The following is a 21,124-nucleotide window of genomic DNA, read 5'->3' as shown; positions in this document are numbered from 1 at the left end:
CCTTTAAGAAGTTCATTTTTTGCCTCAAATAACAATGTTGGATAGAAAAAGTGGTCTTGGTGGATCGAAATAATATATGAACCTTCAAAATTAGAATTCCATCCTGGACCCAACTCACAAGTCTTAATAATTATAATCCCTGGGGCCTGGTTTGCCCTAGCCCCTATGCAGGCTGTGCTCCCCATTTTCAAATTTCCATTTGTCTTAGGTATATTAGTAGTTATCAGTTATTTAAGCAATCCTGATAAAAAATAATGACAACCTTTCAGATTCAAGGAAAAGTTGCAACTTCAAAGCTAGCTGCAAGGATAGTGGAGTTCACTCAACTGAATCAAGTAAACTGTCAGTGTCAAGTACCTAATTTTTTAGATGCAAAATTTTAAAAGGATATACCTAAAAGGTATTGTAGAATCATAATATAGAATGAGACTGACAGTCTGACAAATGACAATTTGTAATCATTGTATCACATGTATCATGTAATTATATCGTAATCATTTTAATCACGTGTAAATTATGTAACAACTGAAAGCCAAATGTTCAATCAAATGACTTACATTTTCCGATAAAAGGTGGCACATCTGGTTTGGAAAAGTTGTATGCTTCAAATGCATTGACATATGATGTTCGGGTAGCGAAGTGCGATTTGCTTACAGTCTGATCCAAGCAAAATTTCTGGGCACGGGCAGCATTTGCTAATGTGTAAAAGGAGAGTAGCGTTACTGCCGTTACAAAACTGAGTACATTCATATTGTAACAAAAAATACGTAGTTTATCGAAGCTCAATTTTGATAGAATTCAGTAAGGACTCTAAATAACAAATTATGGATGTGTGTAATGCCGACACATGAGCTGTGGCAATTGAGGCAAACATAATGTTGTTGTTAGCTTTGTTTGAGATGTGTAGATGACCTCCTGCGGGCCAACTGTCACATCTGGACATGGCAGTGTTGATGGCTTTCTTGGGTCTTTCGATGCCCATATCGAGGAAATAGTCGCGCGCAGCCGGCAAAGGATAGGGTGGATATGGCGGATATTTCGAACGAGAGAAGCAGCACCAATGATTACACACTTCAGAGCCCTCGTGCTCCCAATCTTGAGTATTGCTGCCAGCTTTGGTCGCCACTCAAGGCGGGTACGGTGCGGAAACTGGAGGCAGTGCAGCGGACCTTCACGTACAGGATCAGCGGCATGAGGGAGCTGAACCTGAACTACTGGGGAAGGTTGAAACACCGGGAACTGTACTCACTGGAGAGAAGAAGGGAAAGGTATATCATACTGTACACTTGAAAGATGATAAACGGACTGGCTCCCAACTTGAGAGTGAGACCTCCAAAATAAGGACATATTACAACGAAAGAAGGGGGAGACGGTGCAGGATTCCCCCATTTAATAACCAAGCCGTGGCCAGAGTACAGACTCTTCGTGAGGGATCACTGTCCGCGGTAGGACCGAGGCTCTTTAATGCCTTGGCAAAAAAGCTGAGAGGAGGGGAGTTCACCCTTGCAACATTCAAGAGACGACTGGACAAGTGGTTGAGAAAGATCCCGGCAAGTGACAAGCAACAGCATCTTGCATCAGCTGGCCCAAAGAAGGGCAAATAGACGGAACACGTCCAACGTTACATCCGACGAAGACTCGGAGACGGAGGACGACGAAGGCGGCGCATCAGCGTGACCGGTGACTGGGAAGTCCCGAACTCATCATAAGGTCATAAGGCAAAAAGTGCTCTTTTCTTTTCAGGAATTTAGAACACATTTTGAAAATTAGTATACCACATCCAACGAGAGTTATACGTGTACGTTTGTATGTGGCGAATAGTTGATTGACTGGCGAATAGTTGACGAATAATTTATCGATTCCGGCGAATAATTGATCGTTTGCAGTAGGCGAATAGTCGATCTATATATATGAAGAATAACTAATCATGTGCGCGTGGCGAATAAGTGATTACACTCACGTGGCGAATAATTGATCGCATGCGTATGGCGAATAATTAATCGTGTGCATGTGACGAATAAGTAATCACTTACACGTGGCGAATAAGTGATCGCTTGCCCGAGGCGAATATTTAATCGTATGCGATGGCGAATAATTAATCGTTTGCATGTGGCGAATAAGTGATCGTTATCTTGTGACGAAAAAAATGACCTGTATGATTGATATAGCCTGCATGTGATTGATCGTTTGCATCTGCTGAATGTCGTATGTATGTCGTGTATGTGAGGCTCCGCTAATTTTGTTTATAGAGACCCAATCTAAATGCGGTGGACGACGTCTGAGTTGCCCATACTTTGGTGCGGAGGGCAAAAAGTGCTCTTTTCTTTACATGAATTTAGAACACATTTAAAAAATCAGTATAGCACATCCAATCATTTTAATCAACGTGGAAACTATTTAACCCTCTTTTCGATCAATATTTAGGTAATGCATTTAAATGAAAATTTATTCTATGTTTTATCGATCCGAAAATCAGTCTACGGCCTTCTACAAGAAAAATCCGAGCTGAGAATTAGAGTTTCCTCAGTCGGACTCACAGGGCACTAATTATTGTTAGAAGAAATGCAGTAATGAAGGTTTGGTCAATGCATTTATACTCGTTCGTTGTTTTATGAAAATTTGTGACAAATTCTGTATAAATTCCAAAATTCCAAATATTCATAGTTAGATAAAGTGTGGGTTGTTTTTAATTTATATGCAAAGTCAATTCTACTTTAGATTAGGAAATGACGGATTCGTTGCAACTTGTCATATGAACTAAGCATTTAAATCAAAGAAAACGCCCAAAAAATTAATTTTTTCTGCAATGAAAACTTATCAGAGTCCAGCTCCATCATCAGTACAAGAACTTCATTAATACGATTTTGACCAAAATAGGACCTACAAATTGCCTAAGGAATGCAAAACCTATTGCATAGGTTTGAACGGTTTCAAGTGGATACGAACTTATAACATCGTTTACTCAGGTGACGTCATAGTTTAAAGAAGGTGAGAGAGTACCACGGGTAGCTATCGCTACAAAAGTTTCACCACGATAGTATACTGCTAATCTATCCACCGCAGCTATTTATAACCGTCCAATTGTCAAACTCCGAAGAAGAGGATCAACAATGATTGAACCGTAACCGATGACGTGAGCTCTAGGTACAAGAGCAGCCACTTAAAGTGCTACTTTCGAGGTGCTACTTCAAGATCCCGAATAAATTTATCGAACTGAAACTTTGAACGCGTGCTGCGTCTAATCGTTACCAGGATTTCTAAGTAAAAGCCGAGCCAACTGCCACAACCAAATATGATTGAGGCTGCATCTTACCATCACAGAAGACCCGGAGCGGTACTCAATAGTAGCTCTATCGTCCCCTTAGATAATATAATTATTAGATATGATACATGAACGTGCGTTGATGTACACAATGGCACGTGCGGATCCTAAGCCATCAAAGTTCGTTGATGCATCATTGCAAAACAAACAGTTTTTGTATTATTCAAAGTTCATCTTATAAATAAGTAATCTAAATACTCGATGAATCGATACTGAACTTTTTTCACCGCGACATTGACAAATATATAAGGCAAACTGTTTAAACGTTGTTAAGGCGTCAGCAAAATTCATTTATTTTATAAATGTTACGAACTTGTTCAGTCGGAACTAATTGATGACAGATGTTGTGTTTTGATGAGAGCTTTCAAAATAATTGGCTCCTGGCCGTGGAAAATTTAATCGATTTGCGGTAGCTATACGAAACACATAACGGTATATTTTTGTGTCAGAAACTGGCGATCATTTTCTGGATTAATAACGACAGGTTTGCATCAAATGTCAATTTTTTTCAATTGAAAGGATGTGATAAAGTCGACGTAAAAACATTAGAAAAATTCAATTTTCACCAGAAAATACGTCAATTAAGCTTATGTTGATTGATTCACATCTGCAAATGGACACGATCGCGTTCAATGCCAGTTTTTACAGCACTTCTCTTTAACTTCACTTCTTGTTTGTCGGTTTGTCTGTCTGTCTGCTACAAATCTTGTAATCGATTTTTAACACACTTCTACCTCTCCAATCGATCTGAAATTGTGCACACTTGCGTAAAGTTGGAGACAATGCATGAATCAATAGACAGAATAAATAATTTAAAAAAATAAAAAAAATTATTTTTTTTTTCAAGATTTAAAATATTGAAAAAATAATTTTGTCTGCTCCAAATCTTATAATCGATATTTAACACACTTCTAGCTCTCCAATCTATCTTAAATTTTGCAGACTTGCGTATAGTCGCAGAAAGCATTTGAATCAATTGACAGAATAAATAATTTTGAAAATTTAATTTCTTTTATGCATAAAAATCTTTTAAAAATTAATTTTTTTAATATTCGAAATGAAAATTAAAAATTCATTGTACATATTTTACATTGGAGACACTGGATTTTTTAGAAGTGTTGTCTTTAAAAAGTAATTTTTATAAGTATATTATTTTAGTAGAACTCACTAGTACCTCGGCTCTGTTTTGTATTTATTATTTAATCGTTTGTTTCTTTGAAGCCATTTACCCCATATGATATGTACAGGTGCTGATAGAGTGTGTATCCACAATTCATATGATATGGGGACGGGCATTTTTAATGGTGGAAATCTGTGACTCGGAAAAATAACGAATAGATTTAGATTGTAACTGAATTGTATTATTACTAATTTAACATAAATTTTCTGCAAATACCAATATCAAGCAAGCAACTAATGAGATAGTTGTCATAAAATAGAATAGAAGTGTCGGCACTGAAGAAATAGGCCCATGGTCTGTTGCCGATTCTTGTACTTTTCGTGACTTGATCCACAAAGGTTCCGGCCTTTTGAACCCGATCTTTCCATAACTGACGATTGATTGAGATAGCTGCTGGTCTTATTACCTGGTCCATAGGGTGCTAGCCATTTCAAGACTGAACATATGCTCCTGCATAGCTTCGTCTAGTCTGTTCTCGAAGGCGTTCATATTCGGAGCGTCAACGATGCTGTCAGAGAGACTGTTCCACATGTCGGTGACTCGAAGCGAAAAGAAATTTTGTCGCATGGATGTGTTACAACGCAGTTTTTTTTAGTTTATAGCCGTGGCCCCTGGTGTTGGTTGTTGTTTCAATTGCTAGTAATCCTTCTGGGACCTTGTACAAACCGTAGGTATACTTGTATACTTCAATTAGGTCACCACGCAGACGTCGATAACAGAGGCTTGGAAGCTTCATAAACTGTAACCTTTCTTCATAAGGCTTGCCTTTTTGAGTATTATCCTTGTTGCACGTCTTTGAACACTCTCGACTAAATTTTTGTCCTTTTCTAGTTTGGTGACCACACGGCGTTTCTAAACTCTAGGTTCCGACGCCCGACAGCGACAAACAACAGTTGCATCGCTTCAGCATCTGTGTACTCGTAGGAGCGTCTGATCAGTCCAAGTCGTATATTGCTTATTGGCTTTATTAACTTGAGCTTCAATATGCTTAGGAATTTTCAACTCATAACATAACATAGTGATGTCGGCGCTAAGGAGTAGGCCTGGTGTGGCCTGTAGCTGATTCTTGAACTTTTCGTGACTTTTCCACAGAAGATCTAAAATCGTGTCATTTGACCGGATCTTTTCAAGACTGACGATAGATTGAAATAGCTACTAGACTTCTACTGGGTTCGATATGGTGCTAGGCATTTTAAGTCTGAACATATATTCTTCCATAGTTTTATCTAGTCTGTTCTTGTCGACATAAACCCCGAGATCTATTTCCACACTAGACTTTTCAATCATTCCTCTCTCATTTTAACCATGTCTTCTCATACTGTATTCTTGCTGTTTATTGTTCCTCCCGTGGTGAATTACTTTACACTTGACAGCATTGTCGACATTAACTCCTAAATCTTTTTCCATTGTCGACTTCGACATCATCACTCAGTCGTTGCAACAGTGTCTTCTAATACTGTGATCTTGCTGTTCATTATTCATGCCAAGGTGGATTATTTAACATTTGTCAGCGTTAAAACGCCGCTGCCACTTTTCAGCCCAGTCAACCAACCTGTCATAACGCTCTGTTGATTTGGTAATTTTGTTCGTTGTTTATATTGACACTTAGAACCTAGAAAAATGTAATATTCAGTTAACATAACATTACATAACATAGTGATGTCGGCGCTGAAGAGAAGGCCTGATGTGGCCTATCACCGATTCTTGTTCTTTTCGTGACTTGTTCACAGATGATCTAACATCGTGTCATTTGACCGGATCTTTTCAAGACTGACGACATGATGGAACCCTCGGTGACCGCCTATCAACCGGAGAACAACGGTGCCTTCAGCACGCTGAGGCCTCGTCTTCCTATACCCTCCCCACCCTCTTGGCCCCTATCCCTCCCCCTCTCTAAAGCCTGTCGCGTCGATCCCTTGATTCCCCCAGCCCACCCTTGTCTTTTCCCTCGCCAGCTACAGCTCAGCTGTTCCGCCAGTCGAAATTTTCGAGGGAACTTTATTATACTCAACTCAACTCTTTTTTGTATTTTTCTCCATCCTTTTCTCCGTTCAACAGGTCTAGTTCGTGCATTTTATAATGGCTGGACAGAAGATAAAAAAGATGATCGAAAAGCCCCCTACGGCCTCTAGAAAAAAAAAATGAAACCAAATCAGCCCAGCTAGAGATGAAAGTTTGCAAGTACTGCAAAGTGATCTCTCTGAGCGAAGTCCAGACGGTCACCTGTGAACGATGCGAAGATCTCATTTGTATCAGCTGTTCGAAGTTGAGCTCTAAGGAGTACTCATTTTTCCAGAAATCTAAATTACTTCATTGGTTTTGCCGTGATTGCGAAAAACCAACTCTTGGTGCTCGGAAACGCGAGGAGTCGGTGGAAGAGCAAGGCAATGAGTCGAAATCGTTGAATGATGTAGTAAACTCCTTGAGTGAGAAGGTTCGCTCGCCTAGTGACAAAGCGAGCTCGCTATGCAATGAGCTGACTGAAGTGAAGGCATAGCTGAAAAATACGGCAGAAATGGAAGTAAAGAACAAGAGAGTTGATTTATCTGAAGTCGCTAGCGAAAGCTCACGTGAATTACTTGATAGAGAACATAGGAAGGCCAACCTGATTTGGTTTGGGATTCCCGAAAGTACCGCATCTGATGCGGAGGACCGAATGATGGATGACACGGCATTTGCTGTAGAATGTTGCAGCAAGGTACTCAACACCTCAACACACCGATTGATGTTACATCGTGCAAGAGGCTACGCTCGAAGGATCCTGCTGCCAACACCTGCAGACCTCTTTTGGTGACTGTAATGGATCCTGCTCAGGTCTGGAGCGTGCTAAAAACAGCGTGAAAGCTTGGAGAATCCGCTGATTACAAGTCAATTTTTGTAAAGAAAGATTCCACACCTTTAGAGAGGGCGGTTTTTCGCAAGAAGTGGCAGGAGAGAATAAGGCGGAAAGGCACGGAAAATCAGGTCAATCACTTCCAAGCTGTCAAGACAACTCCGGCTGCTCACGGTCAGTCAGGGGAGGTGGATGACTAGTAATTAGTAGGAATGATGTCCGTAGATCAAGGCCTGTAAATAATGTAGATAGTAACCGCATACATCAAAGTGAAAGTGCGCAAAAAGTTTTAAAATGTTTTTGCACGAACTCTGATTCCGTTTTGAACAAAAAAGTGAACTGTTAACTGTGATCGCAAACGAGTGTATAGACGTTATTTGTATTACAAAAACACTCCCTAAAAATCATAGGGGAAAAATTGCACCTGTTGAATTTCAGGTGCCAGGTTTTGATTGTTTTCATAACTTAAATGAAGAGCAGTGCAGTAGAGGTGTAGCTCTGTGGGTTAGAACCTCTAATGGGACCAAGCAAGTTTAGTTATCTGCAGAGCATCAATCAGCCAGAGAATCAGTGTGGTGTGAACTTACTCTGAAAGGCAAGGATAGCCTCCTCATAGGGGTCATTTATAGATCACCTAACAGCTCCTCTGATAACAATAAAGTACTAAACAGCCCTTTACTGAGCATGGCTTTCAGCCGGTCGCATACGTTGATCATTGGTGACTTTAACCATCCAGAAATAGACTGGGCAGATGAATCTTCTCCAAGAGATGGGAATCACCCAGCATCCTTGTTCCTGGAGTCTGTGCGAGACTCATTTTTAATCCAGAACATCACCAAGCCAACCCATTTTAGAGGTAAACAGACCCCAAATATTCTAGATCTAGTGTTTACTAGTGAAGAATCAATGATAGATGAGCTTCGTCAAGAGGCTCCGTTGGGCAAAAGCCATCACCAATCATTGTTTTTCACTAATAAGTGCTGTGCAGAAAAGACGCTTCGGAAACGTGAACGTTTGAACTTTGCGAAAAGCGAATATGATAAACTCCGTGAAGCGGTGAATGCGGCGAATATTTCGGACTGTATTAAGGACATGAATGTGGTTGATTCATGGTCATTTCTCAAAGACACGGTTATGTCTGCAGTTGATGCCTGTGTACCTAAAATTACGCTTGGAGGAGTCAAAAAGTCCCAGTGGATGAACAGTACAGTTAAAGCTCAGCTAAAGACCAAGAAGGAAGCCTACAAGCGTTATTTACGAACTCGCAGCGATTTTCATTGTAACCTATATGCAAGAGCTTGAAATCAAACTAAGAAAGGCTGTCGCACTGCAGTGAAAAACTTCGAAAAAAATATTGCTAAAAATGCGAAAAAAATCCGAAAGCCTTCTTTTTGTACGCTAGTTCGAAGTGTAATATAAACGACGGTATATCTGATTTGAGGTAGACTAACGAAAGATTTCCTCTGATGAGGGCAAGGCTAACGTTCTTAATCAGTTCTTCAGCAGTGCGTTCACAGATGAGGACTTGAATAGTCTTCCAGATATTGAAGAGCGCCCAGTCGGCTCGAAGATGAGGAGTCGCCCAGTCGAATAGGTTTTGAAATACACGAAGAAGAGGTTCTCAAACGCCTGGTAGCTCTAAATCCCAACAAGTCATGTGGGCCAGACGGCTTCAATCCCAGATTGCTTAAAGAATTAGCAGCCGTTCTGGCCGGCCCATTGACAGTATTCATTCAAAAAACCTTGAACGAAGGAACTTTGCCGCCCGATTGGAAAGAAGCTCAAGTAACACCATTATTCAAAAAGGTGACAAAAGTAGCCCCGGTAACTATCGCACTGTCAGTCTGACGAGAGTTGTTTGTAAGGTAATGGAATCTGTTGTAAAGGATAGGATTATCGATCACTTGATTGTTCACCATCTCCTATCAGATTGTCAATATGGTTTTATTGCCGGTAGATCCTGCACCACTAACTTATTGACTACGTTGGACGATTGGACTCGCCTTCTGGACGAAAGGGAGCCAGTGGATGCATTGTACCTCGATTTTGCCAAAGCATTTGACAGTGTTCCGCATGAGCGGCGGTTACGTATCGGAAAAGCATAAGCATTGCAAGATATGACTTATGGCATTATAATTATTAAGTGAAGTCTTTGGGAATTGAAGGAAACGTACTCCAATGGATCAGAGACTTACTAGTAGGTAGACGAAAGCGTGTCAGCATTAACGGAACGTGTCACACTGGGCATCAGTGCGCAGTGGCGTGCCACAGGAAGCGGTCTTGGGCCTATTTTGTTCGTTGCTTTTATAAATGATCTGCTGGAAGTAGTATCCAGCGTGTACTCCAAGTATGCCGACGACACAAGAGTTAATAATAGAGTGAAGGATGCGTCAAATAAAGTGCAATTGCAAGATGATCTTGATAGTTTAGTTAACTGGGCTGATGCGTGGCAGCTGCGGTTTAATGCTGACTAGTGTAAAGTACTTCACCTCGGGAAGAACAATGAACAGCAAGATTACAGTATGAGAAGACATGGTTACAACGAGAGAGTAATGATTGAGGAGTCTAGTGTGGAAAAAGATCTCGGAGTGTATGTAGAAAAGGAGCTGAAAATTTCTAAGCATGTTGGAACGAAAGCTAATACATCCAACAAACTTCTTGGTCCAATCAAACGCTCTTACGAGTTCCTAGATGCAGAAGCGATGAAGCAGTTCTTTGTTGTTGTCGTGCGCCCGAATCTAGAGTTTGGAAACGTTGTGTGGTCACTATACAAAAATAATGAATATTGAATTTAAATTTTAATAGAAGATGACTGAATTTCCGACTTCAGTTATTAACCATAACCAATTTCAACGAATCAGGAAAATAAGAAATCTGACTATTCTTGCTGCAACGATTCTTCTTTGGGTTCGGCTTGACACCGGCCAGAAAAGCGGACTATTTATGACTACCAAATTTACAATGAATTCCACCAGATTTTTGTACAGTCACCGAGATTTGAAAAGGACAAAAATTTAAAAAATAATGTTCAAAGGCGTGCAACAAGGATAATTCCAGGCTTGAAGGGCAAGTCCTATGAAGAAAAATTAAAGATTATGAAGCTTCCAAGCCTCAGTTATCGACGCCTGCGTGGGGACCTCATTGAAGTTTACAAGTATACTCATGGTATATACAAGATCCCCGAAGGATTACTAGAATTTGAAACAAGAACCAACACCAGGGGCCACGGCTATAAACTAAAAAAAACTACGCTGCAACTTGTCCACGCGACATTTCTTCTCGCTTCGAATCACCGACATGTGGAACAGCCTCCCTGATTACATCGTTGGCGCTCCGAGTATGAACGCGTTCAAGAACAGACTAGATAAAGCTTCTTCTATGGAAAAATATATGTTCAGACTTGAAATGCCTAGCACCATATCGAACCCGGTGGAACATGATTTTCATGACTTTAGTACTACGACTTATTTTAGAACTACGGACTTTTAGTAGCTATTTCAAACTATCGTCAGTCTTGAAAAACTCCGGTCAAATGACACGATTTTAGATCTTCTGTGAACAAGTTACGAAAAGTTCAAGAATCGGCAATAGGCCACACCAGTCCTACTCTTTAGCGCCGACATCAGTATGTTATGTTATGTTGAATATATACGACGAATTATATCAGGTTTGAAGTCCAAGCTCCGATTATACTGGAACGTCGACTCTCTCGTTGACGCTACACGAGTGTCGGGATTAATTTGCATCCAAAGAAGACGTGTTAATCCGAATCTTTTTAACAGAGCATTGCAGCAGTCGTTTTTAGTTTTATTTTGTTTGGTGAGTTCGTACCCTAGTTCCAGAAAATTTCCAAAAAGTAAATGTTTAAAACGATGCCGGTATAATTAACCACATGTGAAAATTTTTATAATAATGACGCGAATATCAAACTTAGCATTAACAAAATTAACAAACTGTTTTAGAGCGGTATAAAGACCGACATCCGATTACGAAGAACTATTTACTTATGCTATATAAATAGTACTATTGATGCTTAGTCGAGTCCGAACATAAAAAAACTATTTATGTAGTAAAGTAAATTATAAATGACCTTCAGATTGAACTCCGTGTTAATAAGCATAGCCAAAATGAGCATACACATTTATAAGCGTTTTTTAATTAACATGAACATTTGAACAGTTTAATAGGATTGGTCTTGGTAATTTTTGTCATGTAATAATATTGGTCTTGGTAATATTATTGGTCCCAGTAATAATATTGTCCTAGTATTAATATTGGTCCTAGCAATAATATTGGTCCTGATTGATTAACAGTTGCAAATTACGCGAGCGTCATTTGCGCTATAACGTTATTTGTGGGAGTTCACGCGGAAAAAGAAATAAAGTTTTATTATTTAAATAATTCATATAACCGTGGTAATACAACGTTATAAATTTACTTCGAAAAAATAAGTGAAATTCATTTATGTCGATGTACTTTCTGCAATTGTGAAGGTCAACCTGACCAAAGTTGGCTCGGTCATAACTCATCGGTCATGAGACTTCCCAATCAAACTCATAAGTCATGAAACTTTGCTTTCAGGATCCGAGCTATGGCCTCATTCTTCAGTTTTCTCGAAGTCAGAGCTAAATAAATTGCTTTTTCTCAGAATTGCGAGGTTGTTTATTACTTCAATACAACGATAAGGTACTTAAATTTTTACTTTAATTTTCTTTTCGTATGAGTTATCTTGAAGCGCTGGGTTAGATCAAATTCTCTTTAATTTTGCTGCTGGAGAAGAAGAATCAACAGAATGTGGCTAATCTGAGTCATAATATCGTTCCATGATTTTTGCCAGATAAGCAATGATATATTTTTTGATTGTTTGTTATCGCAAATAATTTATTTGCAGATGATGCGTGATGGGGAGAACCGTGACGAAGATGGAACAATAGCACTCAAAGAAATGAGTGAGACTTTGTCCGAATAGCGATGTACTTTTTGTTCATATATGTGTCATATTGACCCAGTTCGGACTGAGTAAATGGATGAATCAATCAGCGCTGTGCTCATACCTTTGGAGCGAAAATGTCGTTCTTTGGACAATATAGCCTCATTAATTTTCTGAGTGAAAATATGAACGACAGACTGTATAACCGTTATCCGTCAGTGGCCGTTAAATCTATAAGAATATCTAGCTGAGAACATGCTTTTTCCACATATCTATAATCGTTCAATCGAAAATACAGGAATCATTCCAATAAACAGTGAAGGGCATTGCTGCCATGGAAGTTTCTTGTGAATCTAAATTATGGAAACTTAAATTGAATCGAAAAAATGTTTCGCGACTTCCACCGAAAAAATCTAAACCATTTAATTTGCCATGATATGGCTTTTTCAGACCATTTCGGAAATTGACTGCTTCTACTTCGACTGTAGTAAATACTGGTAAATCAATTATTATTGACCTAAATTAAGTTCCGGGTTAACTTGCAAATGTTATCTCGAATTTGAGCTCATTAATAAATATCATCGAGGACACTTACATCTCCAGTACTAACAACCGTTTCTTCAGTTTTCATGCGGGTGCCCTGTTCAGTAATCACGTAACTAACGGTAAGGAAGAGACCGAGCTACTGCAGTTCCTTGCAAAGCAATATTGGACTAATAAAAAACGAACAATCTCATAATTGCCTCTGCTTCATTTCCGTTCTCAGTCCGCCACTTAACGAGAAAAAAAACTGGGATTAGGCAGGAGGCTCTTGGCTTTGCGTGCTTTAAAAATATTACTTTTCTTGGAGGTCGGGGCCAGAGCGACAGAATTTCGAAGACGCTGGATTACCTGAGGGCCTGGATGGGACTCGGATGCTCAAGAAAATAAGAACCTTGTCATCCTACCAAAGATTGAATTTTTAATGACCTTCTAATGTAAAAAGTTGTCTTCGATGAAAGTCTGTCATATGAGGTTGTGATGATTCTCTCTTTGTTTATATCCTCAAACCAAGATAATTTTTATAACTACACTGTTTGTAACATCTATCACATAATTTAAACTGATTATTTTCAGGCTCTACTGCAGATGGACCTCAAGCCTAACGTGTAAAGTTTGCATATTTCTCGTACACGAAGAACATGTTAGTGACGAGCTGACTCTTGCACAGCAGGCTTCGACTCGTGCTGCCTCGCACCAGGGAGAGATTTGAGTTTATTAATACATTATGATTTTATCGATTTGATGACTGTCATATGTTACTCAGGACTGTTGACAATTTCATGGTAAGAGAGTAAGGTATTGAACAGCACTTTTATTTAAAAAATAAATCTTATCCCGCAAATAGCATATAATGCGTATACTAAGCATTAAAAACATTTGGAGGTAGGTTTTAGACAGTTACTCGTAAATTTCAGAGCACATTAATAATTGCGCTACTTGTTTCGACTAATTATTAAATATTATCCTTGCATATTCTTGTTTCCCAGACTCTGCTGCTATTCCCTATCGCTATTGTCATCGTGGCAAAAAGTTTTCACTGTGAGGGTTGACTTGAAGTGAGTGTCTTTGCGGTGACGTGCATTTTCTAAGAAGAAATTTTTCCAGAACTAAGTCACAATTTTTCCAAAACGCCAAGAGTCAAGACGTAAGAAATTATCTTGTTCATTTTCACAACGCCCGACTTCTAGGGACAATAAACAGTTTCAATGCTCTGACTCGACCCCAATTATTGCACATGCTACAAGTTGAATGGCAAGGTGGCCGAGTGGTTAAAGTTCAGAGGACCAGAATTGCAGCAGTGAGCTACATGTGCAAGATCTTCAATAATCTGTGCAAGTTCGGCGATGTTTAGAATCGTCGACAGGCCTAATGGCTTAATCTGTAACGTTGACACCGCTCCATAGGTGAAGGTGCTCCCTTGAAATAGCCTCTCGTCCCAGCAGTTCTAAGACTCAAGGCTCTTGTCAGCCTTGAGATATTCTGGTCGTTCAAGGCCCCTCAGATTCACATTCTTTGTACCTTAATCCTTCGATTCAACTATATTATTCACAATTTTCAATAGTCCCTGTTACGGAACTCAGCGTTTCCTATGCACCTCCTCGTTACAGGGCAGTATCTGTGTGCTCTTTTGGTCTTATCGTTTAGAAAAAGTTTGGGTTTTTACGCCCCAACAGGCTCTTTCGTGCCGACAGGAATACTTAAAATTTGTATTTATAACTTCATTGAACTGATATTCAGCATTGCCATAGATGAAACGAATCAAAATTTATAACGTTAAGTAATCGTTAACGACAAATAATCAATTGCTTCATAAGTTAAATTACATACTAACATTTGTCAGTTAAAAATGGGGACAATCTAAGAGAGATACACTCAAAGTTTGCTTAGTTAATTTGATTGAAAGTTAATAACGGGCTCATTATTAAGACCCAAGTGTCTTTAAAATCATTTTACATCTTAAGTGAAATCCTTTCTTGCATGCCAATTCACCATTGCCGAATTTCCTAAAACCCAACTTCTTGAAGGCTCGTCCGCAGACTTCACAATTCTAATTGAATTAATCCTGATACTATCAAATCAGCAGCAATAGAAATGGAGAAAGGATAGAAAAAAATAGCTGTAAGCCCCACCATACATCAGGCGAAATGGTGTAGTGTGTTGTGAACACTAACATCTCTTTCTGATCTAGTGATTCTAAGCGGCAGATGGAGGCCGGAGCTTCATTCTCCGACTGCAGCTGCGTACCTCAGTAAGCCTAAAATATTCTTGTCGTTGTTTCCAAGATGCTAAAACTTTTTCTGTTTTAAATAAAAGATGGCATTCGAAAAGGGCCTAAAATATAAAAATTCCTCCCGTTCGTCGCGCTGCCATAGTCGAGTCTTTGTTGCTCACCAGACACCAGTACGCCGACCAACTGTACCGAATCGACACTTCAACAAATTCGGTAACAACTGTCCACATTTTTCTAAAATTTCTGGAATCACCTCTATCTCAGGCCATCCCTACGTAGGTATTTAAAAAATGTGAAAAGCTCATTCATTGAAATACCATGGACGGTATTATGAAATTATTGCTTGTACTTGTACATTCAGAGGAGTGAAATAAGAATATCGTAAAAATTAATTCTCTCTGTAAAAAGAGAAGCCATCAGTGCTCGTATAAAAATCCGCGGTGGTTTAATTACGTGTTTAAATTACTTGTTCGAGAGAACGCACATTTTTACAAGCTAATCTACAATGAAAATTATAATTTGGGTACAAAAAATGGGCCACAATAAACAAATTCTGTAAGAGAAATCACAGTGGAGACAGGAGACAAATACTACTCGTATGATTGTAAACAGTTTAAAGCGTTACCATTGATGAGTATACTCCGATAAATATTGAAATACGTTATGATATTCTTTTTCTCAGAAAATTAATCAGTAGATAAGCTACAGCTGATCTAATTGGTTCATTATGAGATTGGCTTATTAATGCGACCCCATAACGATGTGCCCACATGTTCAAAAATGTTTGGCAATGCAGTGTTGTCTTCTACTGAACGCTGCTTCACGGCAGCAGGTGGGGAAATGTGATCAGTGTTATTGCAACAGCGGAGCGAGTGACAGGTTAGGCACGCCGCTCCTCCCACCTGTTGCTCTTTAGTCCCAACTCCCAATATATCTCTGGTCGTCGTTCTTCGTATAGTATCTCCGAAGCAGCTCTTCTTCAATGCTTAGTCATGAACGTGAAGCAAATAAAGACGATGCTTTAACGTTGCTAGACAGTTTTTATTTATTTATGTTCTGGATGCCCCATTTTGAGAATAGTGTTGTCGGAGCAAGTCTGGACTAAGCTTTCAGGCGTCGCATAGCCTACTTAGATCCTAATTTTTATTTATTTTGAGGATCCCCACAGGTCACAGCACGTCCATATTGCATGTTTTACGTTATGTGATCGGTGATTAATATGAGTAATATGCGTTTGTATTGCTGTTCTGTTTCTGTTACTTTTAAACCAGCATTAAATGTTTTCAAATGTTGAATGGTGCCAGCTATACTAGTGCTAGACTACATTATTTGGTGTTTTGCAACTGTGCATTTATTTAATTCAGTGCATGATGATGATATATAAGAATCTGATGCAGAATTCATTTGCAGAAATGTTGACCTTATTCATGATTATGCGTGAAATAGATTGAGGAAAGCACGTGAATTCGCTCAAGTATATAGATACCTTCAAAATTAATTACGTGGTATTGGGAATTTATCTATCATTTTTAACCAGTCATATGAAAGGAGTTGACAGTGAAAATTAGATCTGAAAACTATTGGAACTCAAAACAGTATATCGAAGTGCGTTATGTGGCCTCTTGTTTCCCACACCTTACTGCTCAGTGCTCAGTATTAAATTTTTTAATCTCCCTTGTACCTTATTTCTCTCCAGCATTTTTTAAGTTCATTTAGATGCTATCAGTAACTATTCAAGTCAACTTAATTAGAAATGAAATCAATTTAGTCATGAACACTGAATAGGTTAGTACCGGTATAGGCAGAGAAAGTTAGTATATGATTGACTATGTTTCAAGACGAATGATTCCGAGTTTTCACTTACGAATCAAATCCCGTAAAATGAAACCAGAGCTCAAATCTATGTGATATTCATTAATTTGAAAGTTGTTCTGACACACGCATGTGATTGAAATATTTATTGAATCCTATTTATAATCTCATCACAAAGACGACCGTGAATTCAAGATGAGTTTTTTGAGTTCACTCCAACAAGTGGTGGCTGACGTGACGACAAGTGTCACTAATCTCAGTCTGAATCCAACCCGTCGATTTTCCCGAGACCATTCGCAGCCTGACAACATTTCTTCTGCTACAACTGCCCCGACAACGGGAAGCGCCACTGCCACCGGCTCTCGGTCGCGTCTAGGTCCACGGCTTATTCCTACCCCAGGGACAACCACCACATCAGTCAATCCTGGGTCTTCTCGATTTCGAAGTGGGTCTACGAGCGTTCAAGGGGGTCTAGGTCCGGGGGGTAAACCTATCGCGTCGGTGATGCGCCCACCTCACCACCAGCAGCTGCAGGCCGTCGCACCAAGAAAAGATTATGAAGTGCAACCTCTGCCACAACTGCAATGTGGAGACCGCTACACCTACTGGCCTGAGTACGATCCTGCTCAAAACTGGTGAGTAATGACTATTATTTCATAGGGGCATGTATTACCTTATGAGGAGTATAGGACTTCTCAGTCCATGGTCAAGCTGATGAACCCGATCTTTCCATTACTGACCTTATGACGAGTTCGGGACTTCCTAGTCCCCGGTCACGCTGAAGCGCCGCCTTCGTCGTCCTCTGTCTCCGAGTCGTCGATAGACAGGTCAACCCGCCCTCGGGTCTCAGGTGTAACGTTGGACGTGCCCCGTCTACTTGCCCTCCTTTTGACCAGCTGATGCAAGGTGCTGTTGCTTGTCACTTGCTAAGGGTAGTTTCTCAAACTGGACAATCCGGGATCTTCTTCAGAAACTTTTCCAGTTGTCTCTTGAAAATCGCAAGGTTAAACTCCCCTCATCTCAACACCTTTGGTAAGGATTTAAACAGCCTTGATCCTACCACGGACAGTGATCCCTCGCGCTGAGTCTGTACTCTGGCCGCGGCACGGTTATTGAATGGGGGAATCCTGCAGTCTCCCCCTCATTTCGTTGTAATACGTCAAAATTTTGGATGTCTCACATTCAAAGTTGGGAGCCAGTCCGGTTAACATCTTCAAAGTGTACAGTATGATATGCCTCTATCTTCTCTCCAGTGAGTAGGTACAGTCTCAGCTGTTTCAGCCTTTCCCAGTAGTTCAGGTCAAGCTCCCTCATGCCGCTGATCCTGCGTACGTGAAGGTCCGCTGCACTGCCTCCAGTTTCCGCACCGCACCTGCCTTGAGCTGTGCCCAAAGCTGACAGCAGTATTTAAGATTGGGGAGCACTAGGTCTCTGAAGAGTGTAATCATTGGCGCTGCTTCTCTTGTTCAAAATCTCCGCCAGATCCACTCCATCCTCTGTCTGCCTCGCGCAATTATTTCCTTGATGTGGTTATCGAACGTGGCTTCAGTACACATCAACACTCCGAGACCTCGAACAAGTTGCTTATCGTCAATTTCTGTGCCATCTGATGCCAAGTAGCAATGCGACATCCCGGTCTCTGCCAACTCAGTGTCTCATTACTTCGAACTTGGTGCCGTTGAATTGCATTTTATTCACTAGAGCCCAATCATAGATTGTCGACAAGTCGTCTTGTAACCTCTCGCAACTTATCGGTGACATGCATGTGAACCTTAGGTCACAAGCACAGTTGTTTCCTGATAGATCATTGTTACACCAGCACAAGTGACTCGGAAATGAAGCTAAACTGGCTTTAGGTTAAGCGTTGTCTAGCCTGGCTTAGAGGGCGATATGTGTGGTAGGCAAGATATACCGAGATAAGATAAAATATTGAGCTCTGGCTGCCAGTTGGATGAATCCAGGCTTGGTGGAAAACAGGAAAATACGGGAATATTGACATTTTAAAGGCGACAGGAACAACCATGGGCACGAGTACTACAACTACAATGTTGTCCTATTCATCAAATATTCATCTCGCAAAAACTGTTATGTTACTGCAATTCCAATGTATTGCTCTCTAGTCCGCAAAATTACAGGCTTGTGTCACGGGTCAACCTTAACTTATCATAATTTTCTATTTCAACATCTGTTCCACACGTGTGCGTGATTCAGGGAGTGCACAAACATTCTAGTTTGCACCTGATGTTATCTTGACGACGCAATATTGTTTTCGAATTTTTCATGAAATTCTTTAATTACCTTCATTGTATGAAAAATATACAATAAATCTAAAGTTGCATGCTCTCCTCTTGCAACTCAAATGACTAATAAAAATATACGATTCTTAACGTCTGTGTTGATGACCTGGCCAAGTGCAGGGCGACCATTGTAAGGTCATCTTATTTTTCTTCCTTCTCTAAATTCTGTTTTCATTGCAGGCACTCTGTAAGCCCAGTGGCTCTTAGGACTTGTGAGAGGAGCTCTTTCCTTGGCAGCAGATTTACATGCAAGCCAGTTTTAGGCTATTATGTTAAGCGTGTTTTTCTTCCTGCCGCTGTGCCGCGCATGTGGGATTAATGGCTTGAAAATATTTTTGAATTAGAGCGTTCATCTATAACTTCAGATTATTTCTTCATTTAGACTTAGGATTGAAGAATTTGAATATCATGTACACCCAGACTTTAATTATATCATGCTCTGACTGCATATTATTCTCTATATAGGAAGCTAGCAGATCTTACTACTGCACACACATTCATTTAATGTGTGTGCGACTATGTCGTTTAGCTGGGACCATCAATACATTGCTACAGTATAGTATTGTTTACTCAGGGAAGAGATATGTTGTTGTATGATGTCTTTGATTTTCAAGTGATATTTCATATCGGTCATAAGGACAAGAATGTGTTACGCTTATCACGAACTCTAAATTTATGATTTTTTGTGTTTTTAATCAACTGTATATCTGAATTTCATGAAATAATACTTTTCCATTGATGCGCTGGTGTGTTTGTAATTTGAGTATAAATAGGAGAATTTGCATGCATCAGATGATTATTGCGCAATGATTAAACGTTCTTCTAATATTCACATTAAGTTGCTCGATCGCTTTTCTGTGAATGCGGAATTTGACACTCGAAAAGCCTATATGATCTACATAGGCAGGACAGACGACCCAATTTCATTTGGAATGGTCCTGAATTATTCGTTGCTCAAATTTTGAGTGACTCGACAGCGAAGAAGAAACAACAAAATGGACGACATTTCAAGAACCAGCCGCTTACCATACAACGAAAACTAAACTTTGTGATTCTTCTTAAGCAGTTAATCGATGTGCTTTACTGAAGAAGATATCAGACGCCGCAGAAAGAAGGGCCTATGTGGAGGTCGAGAGTGATTGGTCTTGCTTGTCCATATTGTTAGCCCTGCCTGCATCAAAGAACCTGGTTCCAAGTTTTCAAAGAAATCCTAATGGTGAACGCAAGTCTAGCTCTGATCCGTTACTCGCGAATCCCATTCATGTTGGGCATTTTATTTAAAGCTCCACGCACAGTACATGTATCCACTGTCATGTTTATAAATCCAAAACTTTGAGGAGGATTCGCATGAATTCATGAAGAAAATACGATCATATATTCTAGAAATGTATATTTACGCGCAAATATTTTTTGTTTATTTTTATACACATTATTTTGTGCAATCAAGTCCCACCATACAAATTTAAACTCTACTGTACTTGAGATCTAATAACGACCGACGCCTTATACTTAAAGAAAAACATTTTTCCCACGTAGGTATACTATGAAGTCTTGAAGTTTCTTAGCCAAATGTGTTTAATACTGCATGATTTTGAGTACCTACTCAGCGTCACTGATTTTCAACCTTAATTTTAGTACTGTGATTTTTACTCAGTATTTTTACACAACCATCGACGATCTCAACTCAGATTCTTTTCAATGGAACTTTTGAATTCTGGACTGAGCTCGCCATATGCAGACGCGAAACTCTAGTTTTAATTTGATCGTGAAGCATCGCTAACCTGAAATATTCAGGTAAATTAGGTTCTTATTTGCAACATCGTCCTCTCTCCATTCAGCGCTTGACCATTTCTGTTCCATACACCAGCATTATCACCCGACAGCAGAGCTGGATTATTGATCGCAATATTTGCTTTCACGCCTGAAGCGTCTGTTATCATGGTGATGATATTGTTTTACTCAGTTCCTGAATTTATT

At 39.8% G+C, this 21,124-nt stretch overlaps 2 protein-coding genes across 4 annotated transcripts in view; one reads left to right on the top strand and one right to left on the bottom strand.

The window, feature by feature from the left end:
* The window catches only part of LOC108679549 (multiple inositol polyphosphate phosphatase 1), a 12,793-nt gene extending 11,835 nt beyond the window's left edge, over positions 1–958 (bottom strand). For all 3 annotated transcript variants that reach the window (XM_018168192.2, XM_018168193.2, XM_047885579.1), the window contains exon 1: positions 558–958. In XM_018168192.2, coding sequence (XP_018023681.1) covers positions 558–750 — 193 coding nt within the window. In that variant the 5' untranslated portion in view covers positions 751–958. The remainder of the gene's footprint in view (positions 1–557) is intronic.
* Positions 959–16,739: 15,781 nt separating this feature from the next.
* LOC125179536 overlaps positions 16,740–21,124 on the top strand; it is a 29,148-nt gene continuing 24,763 nt past the window's right edge. Inside the window, exon 1 of the mRNA XM_047885589.1 lies at positions 16,740–17,485. Within this exon, the coding sequence (XP_047741545.1) occupies positions 17,046–17,485 (440 nt within the window). The 5' untranslated portion in view covers positions 16,740–17,045. The remainder of the gene's footprint in view (positions 17,486–21,124) is intronic.

Source organism: Hyalella azteca, unplaced genomic scaffold (assembly GCF_000764305.2).
Source record: "Hyalella azteca isolate HAZT.00-mixed unplaced genomic scaffold, Hazt_2.0.2 contig2480, whole genome shotgun sequence".
NCBI classification, from domain to species: Eukaryota; Metazoa; Arthropoda; class Malacostraca; order Amphipoda; family Hyalellidae; genus Hyalella; species Hyalella azteca.
This window is presented reverse-complemented; position numbering and strand designations above follow the sequence as displayed.